Consider the following 9,019-nt stretch of genomic DNA (forward strand, 5'->3'; position numbering starts at 1 on the left):
AAATAATATGTAAATCAGTCTTTACTGGGGGAGAGTCTTTCTAAGTTGCATTCTTTGTTATCCTCATTAGGAGAGTCTGGATGCTGTTAGTTATGAAAAGAGTCATATTAGTCAGATACACTCATAATACTCAAGAGTGTGAGAAGTATCCCTGTTTTGACCTTCTTACAGCCTGGCCTGGACCAGCTGAAGGTGTTTCTGCTTTGTCTTTGGAAGGCAAGGAGAGCATCGGTGCTGAATGTAGCAACCAACCTGTTACAAAAAGGTTTGGGCTTGGCCAGACTGATAGTGTTATGTTTAGTCTTCCTTATCCTGGATATTTGCAGCAGAACAGAGATAATGGAGATTTGCTGGTACATGGACTCTGTGCTCCTGAAAAGTGACGTGGAAAATGTTCTGGTGCCTTTTTTGTGTACGTGTGTTTGTCCTTTCTTCCTTGACAGGGAACTTTAACCATTTGGGTTCAGCTGTGGCCAATAAGATAAAATTTTTGAGTAGTATGTAGGGGAGACTGGGTGGAGAAATGTGTTCGTTTTTACTTTGGATTTTGTTTGATACTATTACCAATAAGTTAAATTCTTACACTGAAATTTACTTCTCTCTGGTTTGCAAAAGAGAGGACGTAACTTGTGCAGAATTACAAAGCTAATGGACAGCTTGGTAACTTAAATATGTTTAGCATAGGCATTGTTTCTTGATGTCATCTAACAATATGACAGTTATGTGATTCCTACAAGTTTATTTCATTTTATCAACACTGTTTTCACAACAGACGTGTGACAAGCTGGTCGTCTTTGTTTTTATTTGTAGCAGACAACAAATATATCCACAGCTTTTAGTATATTGCTTTAATGTTGAAAAAGACATAGCTGATAGTGTTGCAGTCCATGGTCCTGTTGGGAAATACTTCATATCAAAGGACGGGGAGTGACTGGGTTATTTGCAGCCAAGGCACAAGACCAGAGGATGGGGCATCTGCATTCAGATCTCAGACTTATGAGATTTTTAGAGTTTAGAAATGTTTGGCACCCCAACTAATAGAAAAACAACAGTCTGCATTTTTTTATCAAATAGCACTGGATCCATGAATGATCCATAACAGGTTGAGCTCTCACAGTGGTGATTATATTGTGAATAAATGTATAATCAGACTTAGGTGTGTCAGAGCAGGAAGGCTGGGAGACTGCTGCCAGGTTCTTTAAAATTCCAGATTCTCCAGTAAATTACAAATAGGACATGTTTCACAGTCAAGGTATATAAATCTCATGAATGCTGTTGGAAGTTAAACCGGCTGAGTAAAGGCTACGCTGAAATAATTTATCAATTTTCATGGCTATCAGTCTCTAAAATGTTATCAGCAGATATATGAATTTTCAGAGATATCTCTCTTTAGTGCTGTGAGAGAACTCTATTTAACCTTTAACTGCAGCTGTAGAGATTTTCTTGTTATATAACTTATAAAATACTTAAAGCATGCTTATGGTAATTAAAACTTAGTGAAAATTGGATATATCTGAGATAATATTAACATGATTGTTCTAAGAAAATAGTTCATTATGTCAAGAAAACCTAAAATTAATTTTATCCACCTTACTGTGGTAGCCATGAGAGTACCTTCTTGTTGTAGATGGCTGCTTTCTTGGTAAAAAATAATCCAGAAGTCAAACCTTTGCAACAGGCTGTAAGAATTGCCTGTATTTGTTTCCAAACAAATTTCCTGGTTTGTGCCAAAAGCTGCTGTATATAATGATGTCACTGTGTGTCCTTTACTGGCTGTTCCACAGCAGAAAGCTGGGGGTAGAGGAATTGCCTGGATCCTTTGCAGTAGTAGTAAGAGGATTGTTTTATTGATGTGAGGCTATCAGGAAGAGCTGAGTAGCCTGAAGAAGGAAGAGGAGCTGGAAGTGAAACCCAGAGAGGTAGAGAAACTGAAAGATGAAGTGAGCTCACTTAGAAAAGCAAAGAATGAGAAGAATATTTGGCCAAGCTTTTAAACACATTATTTTGAGTTTGATGATTGGCATTTGTTTCTTAGATGTGCTGGTGGTGCAGAATGGGGTAGAAGTAATTGCTTTGATTACACTTGGGCCTGCAGTGGTATCAGGAGCAATTTAGCTGAAATTCATACAACTGTTTTTGTGGCTCTCCTTTTGGGTGTTCTGCTTTGCTTAGCTTCCACTACCTGTAAATCTGTAATAATGCAGAGGCTTAGGCAGCAGGTTTAAGCACTCAGTCTTTTTAGATGGAAATACTCCTCCAGCTCTTTCTCAGAGAATTCTCTTCTAGGCAAAATGACAAGTAGAAGAGAGGCTTGGGATCCTGACATATAAGAGTGGGGAGCAAGGTGCACAAATCTCAACAGTTCAGCAACAAAAGTCCCACCAAGGTGTCAGGCACAGTTTGGGACAGACCCTGGTTGGAACATGAAGTGTATTGCAGAGCATAGACAGACACACTGCCAGTCTGTGGTGTGAAGGACATGGGGAAAGGTGACAGAAAGCCCTAAATCTCAGAAAGAGGTGACTGTTTAGAAGAATGTGGTAAGAAGGAGATAAGTAGATTTTAAAAAAATGAAATAGAAAAAAAAAAAGATGAAAGGCAGAGGTCTCCTGTTCATGCAGTACTCCAGCCTGCACAAGCTAATAACTGCCCAGCTCCCTTGAGTGAAAACTTGGGACTGCAGGAGCAGGAGTGTGGTGAGGGATGTGATGGAGCAGGAGGCTACACTGGAGGGAGGCACTGCCCCATGGCAGCACTGTGGGGATGTGAGCAGGGACAGGGGGGAGTGAGAGCCAAGGTGGCTGTAGAAAGAAGCATATGAAAAATGGAGGGGAGAAATGGAAACTGGGCCAGGAGTAAGGATCACTTCCAGCAAAGGAAGTGGTAAAAATGGGAAAATCATGTGGGATTTTGGGGTGTTTTGTTCTTAGTGTGGTTTGGGCATTTGATGGGTTGGTTTTGGATATGTTTGGAGGGGTTTTGGTGTGGTTTGTTGTTTAGGGGTCGTTTTGTTTTTGTTTTGTTTTGGGTTTTTTGGGTTTTTTTTGTTGGTTGAGATTTTTGTTCAAGACAGTAGTTTAATACCAATCTGAAAGTAGCTAAGCAGGTGGTATTCTATGTAGTCTGTGCTTTTCAAGACAATTAGTGGCTTTACTTTTAAGTGTTCAAACTACAGCCACTTGTGAATTTACTGTGACCACAGGTAAACACTTGATCAAGCCTTTACCAGCCTCAAGCTTCCAACGAAGGGCAAATACCTAATGAGAGGAAAACCATGAGAAGATAGTCTGTCAAGGGCCTTGAAACCTGAATAGAGAGGATTGATTTGGTGATGCAAGTCAGACTTGGTTGTAGCTTGGTCAGACCCAAGTCTGCACCAAAATTTGAAAAGCAAAACCAAAGCAGGTAACTGTTATGTACACAGAAGGCCCATCTGGGACTGGGCTGTGTGCTTGTATATACATGCAGATCATGCTTCTGTATCCCTTGGTTTATACATACAGAGATGCTCTTCTATTTAGTACTCTGGAATTTCAGCTTATGCCCATGAGGCTAAAGCAGGGAATGCAGTGCTCCTTTGAGAGGAGGTTTGTATTTCAGACATCATACTGTCTTCTGCAGTGCCTTTACTAGGCTGGTGTGGAGAAAAACTTTGTATTTAATGTCCATGTTTTAGTCAAAGTACATGTTTTGCAGGATGTTTGCAATCATCCAGCCTGATTGGATGATAGCTTTTGCTACAAAGTCATGGTGTTACATCAGTGCCACTGATTTTGAACAGTAGTTAAGGCAAATGTCTGTAGAAACAGGTGGAGTAAGGACGTGCCTGGGAGCAGAATGGGAAGTGTGTTTCACTTGTGTTTGCCAGTGGGTAGTGCTGGGGATCCTCTCCTGCTGGTGAGGCTGCTCCAGCACTGCAGTGCTCTGCAGAGAGTTCCACAGATGTATTCCTGTAGAATGGAGTACAGGCAAGAAGGCAGATCATCATTTCATTGCAAAGACGAGACATTCAGACTGTAGAAATGTACAGAATATGCTTAAAAATAAAGTGCAGGTTTATTAATGTTAGAAAAACTTTCTGTCAGGCAAGAGGAATATACTGCATTTTTTGTGCATTTCTTTGGAAGAGCTCCCTCTTCCAACTTGCAGTTCAAACTATCTGATTGGAATAGCAGTGGTTAAGCAAATACTAACATTATTAGACTTGAATACTGAACTTTGAATATTAATATCATTATCAGTAATGCTACATTCATTCGTGTTCCTTTTGCACTTACAAAGGGCTAAAGTTCTTGGAAAATGGATAATTGTGTACAATAGCACATAAAATATCAGATACATTTCTCCCTGGTTTTAGTATCTGGTAAATATTTTACTGGTCTTCTGTACTTCTGTGAAAAGCAAATGCTACAATAGTACAAAGATACAGTAGTACAAAGTTTAAATACTATGCTTAATTTTTATAGCCAGTAGGAATCAACTTGGTCAGCATTCATTCAAGTCCAAATGATCAGATGTTGTGGGCAATTGATAGCAAGTGGAATGTCCATGTTCGAGTTGGAATTACAGATGAAATGCCTGTAGGCACTGACTGGGAACATGTACCAGGTAAAAATTAATGCATCAGTTCCTTGTTGCTTCTGCCATTTTCTCAGTGGTTTTGTCTTGTTTAGATGTTTTTTTTTTTTCTTGTTGCTTTTTAAATTGGATAGTAATGCTTAATTTTTTTTTTTTTTTTTTTTTTTTTTGCAATCAAGTGTTTGATAAGGGTTATTTTTTAAAGAGGACCTTGGTTTTACTTAAAAACACTGAGTAGTTAACTGGGAGAAATACGATTTTTTAAAATGAATTTCTGATGTGCTATTTCAGGCTGCTGCCACTCAATTAGTAAGTGGTACAGTTCAGTTTCAATTAAAACTAAAGCAGAATTCCTAAGCAGTAGGGAGGCTGTTGTGCTGTGGGGGTTTGTATTTAATTATGATATCACATGAGGTTTCTTACCTAGATGTGGGTAACAAAAACCTTACACTATTTCTCACATCTTTTTACTAATCCTGTGTGCTGGATATGTTGTGGATTAGGTAATTATACTTTTGCCTTGCCTTAAATAAAACTAAATTTTATTTGTTTCCTTCTAAATAACTGTGCATTGATGCTGTCTGCTTTTTTTAAAGATTTCTCACTGCATTAACTCATGGCACTTAGCTGCAGAGTACTCTTGTGAAGAGGGGGCAAGAGTCCACAGTGTCTGTAATACTAACCATTGTAATTGTTGGCTTATTCCCCACGTGGTAGTCACATACAGTGGGGGCTCCAAAAGCATGTTATGAAGGTCCTCTAATTGGATGTTGCTTGTGGCTGTGGCCACACAACAAATTATATCCATGTTGGGATAACCCTTACAGTCAATAGATGCAGGGAGTACCAAGTCTGCAATTGAAAACCTTTCTTAGTTCACCAGTGCTTCATGTAAGAATATATAAAAACTGTAATAGTCTTGATGTCTGCTCTCAGAGTACTTTCTGCAAGTGTATTTAGTGTCCAGGACAGGCTGATTATTCCCTGCTCATGTCCAACTCCCTGTAGGTTTGCAGGCCTGCCAGCTGGCTCTGAGTGCCAGGACGGTGTGGGCGCGCTGCCCCAACGGAGACGTCGCTCGCCGGTACGGCGTCACTGACAAGAATCCTGCAGGAGACTACTGGAAAAAGATTCCTGGGAATGTCTCACGCTTAACAGGCAAGTTGGTTCTGCCTGACAGTCTGTCCAAAACATTGGATGTCTGCTTTGAGCTCTACCTGATGGTGCTCAAGCTGGCCATATGCAGGGAGAGCCACGCACACTGTGTTTCACCAAGGGTGTTTTTATCACATTAGTAAAAACCTTCTCTGGCTATAATTGGGAAAACAGATCCAAATATTATTTATTCAGTGTTTAGAACTGGAAGCTGCTACTGTAATTAAAAGATGGATAATTTGTGCTTTGCAGTGACCCCTCTAGATGAACTGTGGGCGATCAGTACTTCAGGATCTCTGCTCCAGCGCCTCACTAAGACCTTTAGCCATTCCCATAGTTTGCAGAAAAATAATGACACCTCTGTTCTGCTTCACCCTGATGATCTGGAAGATGAATGGGAAGTGATATGAAGTCTGTCAAGCTTGTGAAGCAGTGAAAAAAAAACAGGAGGACAGAATTTCTGTAATGTATGTACAGAATAGTGGATCTAAAAGCCACTCATATTGGACCTGTGATATTAGCACTTTTGTATTGGAAAACTGACCTGTTAAATAGCCCCCAAGCTGTGAGTTCTAATGTTTGTTACATAATCTTTTGGGAGACTCTATAGGTGTGGCATACTGCAATTGTTATACCGTACTACTGTAAAAGCTCCTTTGGAAATATAACTTTTAAGTTAACCTTACTAGCAATGAAAGTGAGTACTTCACAACAGCATGCAACTAATGTACTGATTTTGAGAAGGAATTCTGTTGCATTAAATATTTCTCTACAGTGGAAACATCAAGTATTTCTCAATTTCTTCTTGTAGTTGGAACTCCATACCATTCTGATGGGATCACTCCCTTACTCTTGTACATATATTTAGAATTATTTTTCATTGCAGCATGGAAGAAAATAAGGTGAAGTATTTCTTAGTAAGATCTGAGAACATCATGACTACACAGTATTGTTAGAATGAACTTAGTTTGATCCATTTCCAAATAAATAATTGTGAGGCTATATTAACCTTCCATTTCCAGAAATTTTGTTGATAATTTGGCTTCATTCACAAGGTAGAGGTTTGGATTACACCTAATATCAGGGGGACTTTTGCCCATTTCCATAGCCATCAGGAAGCTGACAGAGTTTTGGGGTGAGTCCCAGTTTGGAATAAGAGGTCGCTTGTTGAGTTTGTAGTACAAAGCAGGAATGTACAAGGCAGCTTTCATAATTCCTGTTGTGCTGTATTTGTGCCTCCAGCCAGTGCTTTAACGTTTGGACTCATATTGTTTTGAGTACCAAACTTGAATTTGTTAAAAATAAAATGGTAATTGATAGAATTACCTATATATCCCATTTCAAATCATGATATTGTGAGAAAATACTTAACAATATTCTGATTTTTAGCTATGTTAGCTAAATTTTGAAGTGTCTTATACTTAACAGATGTTGCAACGGGAGTATGTGATGAACTGGGAAATAACCTAAGTTAATCATTGCAGTTTATTTTTCTTTATACTAAATCTCCTTTGAAAGATACCTCATCTTTTTTAAGCAATAGAACTATAGATGAGAGAACCTGAGTTCAGTATGTAGGCGGAGGAGTTATTTTGTGTTTGTTCTAAGCTTATAAATCAACAGAATGTTTTAAGCAGCTGCTAACCAATACTGTAAAAGAGCCAGCTTCAGGAAAGGCCAAGAGTTGAAAAGTGGGGATGTTTCTGTTTTCAGAACTTAACCCAAATGGAAAAAGATGTGTTTTCTTTTTAACCTCTGTTCTCTTTCAGAATAGTTCATGCGTGTACTGCACTAAACTTGGAACAAACATGGTGCAAGGTGAGAATGTGAATTGGGGGAGAGAGAAGTTATGTCTTTTTTTTTTTTTTTTTAGTAGCACTTGTGGCATTGGCTTACAGTTCTCAGTTGAATCTCAGTTCCTACAGGAAGGACAGATTTATTTCCCTTTTACAGATTGTTTGCTTCTTTGCTGTCTCATCTCTATACAGAGATTACCCCAGAGGGATTCTTTTAGCCTGTCTGGAAGTGGATGGTAATGGAATCAGCTTGTGAAGTAACCCAGTCTGTTTTATGCAAGTATAGCTTGGTGTTTTGAGGACCCCAAAGAAGCTGAAATTCAGCTTAAAAGTATCTTGTGGTAACTCCTTGTCAATCACTTTGGAGAAGGGACAGGAGAAAGAGCAACTTCTCTGTGCCCTCCAAGCACCAGATGCTCAAGTACAATGGCATTATTTAATAGTGACACTTTTGTATTACATTTTTCAAAATCATCTTAGTAATGGGTTGAGCTTGCTAGTTGTTTATTTACTGTATAATACTGTTCCTTGCTATGGTCGTTAATATTCAATTGGTGTCAAGAGCTCTTACAAACTACTTTTTAGGGTAGTTTCAACAAAATTAGGATGGTTTTTTTACTTTTATTTCTGTATTTAGTTTTTGGTTTTGTTTGTGCTTTAAGACAAAGTGCAATAAATTAGATTTTTAAGAAATAAATTACTGTGGTAAGACTCATCTTTTGTGTTATTTGCAAGAGAATTCTTTATGTCTGACAGTCGTTCTGTTGTGAAAGACTGTGCCCTAATGTTGCCCCAGACAACGTGGTAATGACAATGTAAGGACCTGAATACTGTGAAGTTTATTTTATCTATTTTTTAAATTATGACAGGGGTGTCAAGCCAGCAAAATGTTCATCATTCAAGCAGACAATTAAACACGTCTCTCATTTGAATATTATGCTTGTTACATCCATATTAAGATAGTCTTGCTGTACTAGAAGTAAATGAATTTATTTCCTTGCATGCTGAAACAAAAATTGTATGTTGACTATTTTAGATCTCAGTAAAAAATACGCATTTGTGGTTCCAGCTAGAAAATGGTGCAGCAGAAAATGGTGATTGTACCACGTGTGCAGTAACTGCACCCTTCCTTGAATTATTCATTATCTCAGGACTTCCTGTGTTTCTGGCATTTTACTGGAACTGCAGCTGGGGTTTAAGAGAGAACACCTTGGCTTTGCTTCCCAAAAGAGAGAGCTGTTTCCTGGATGAGTGGGGACCTGGGTAACTTCACACAAGAGAATGTAACAGTGATTAATGAGGCTTCTGACTCTTAAACACACTTCCAGCCCCAGGAATCCTGTTCAGATTCAGATGGCAGTGTCCTTGCTAATTATCATAGCTTTTATCTTGACAAACTGGTTCAGCTGCTTCTCTGACTCCTGCAGGGAAATAGTCTCCTTACAGCACTGGCTCCTTGCTATTATGCAGGAGTAATCCTGATGTCACAG

The 9,019-nt window shown here is 38.9% G+C and overlaps 1 protein-coding gene across 5 annotated transcripts in view; it reads left to right on the forward strand.

The window, feature by feature from the left end:
- Positions 1 to 8,244, forward strand: part of TECPR2 (tectonin beta-propeller repeat containing 2) — a 42,753-nt gene extending 34,509 nt beyond the window's left edge. For all 5 annotated transcript variants that reach the window (XM_018907223.3, XM_018907222.3, XM_050975718.1 and 2 more), the window contains 3 exons: positions 4,467 to 4,608; positions 5,587 to 5,736; positions 5,986 to 8,244. In XM_018907223.3, the coding sequence (XP_018762768.2) occupies positions 4,467 to 4,608; positions 5,587 to 5,736; positions 5,986 to 6,143 (450 nt within the window). In that variant the 3' untranslated portion in view covers positions 6,144 to 8,244. The remainder of the gene's footprint in view (positions 1 to 4,466; positions 4,609 to 5,586; positions 5,737 to 5,985) is intronic.
- The last annotated feature ends 775 nt before the right edge of the window (positions 8,245 to 9,019 follow it).

Source organism: Serinus canaria, chromosome 5 (assembly GCF_022539315.1).
Source record: "Serinus canaria isolate serCan28SL12 chromosome 5, serCan2020, whole genome shotgun sequence".
Classification (NCBI taxonomy): Eukaryota; Metazoa; Chordata; class Aves; order Passeriformes; family Fringillidae; genus Serinus; species Serinus canaria.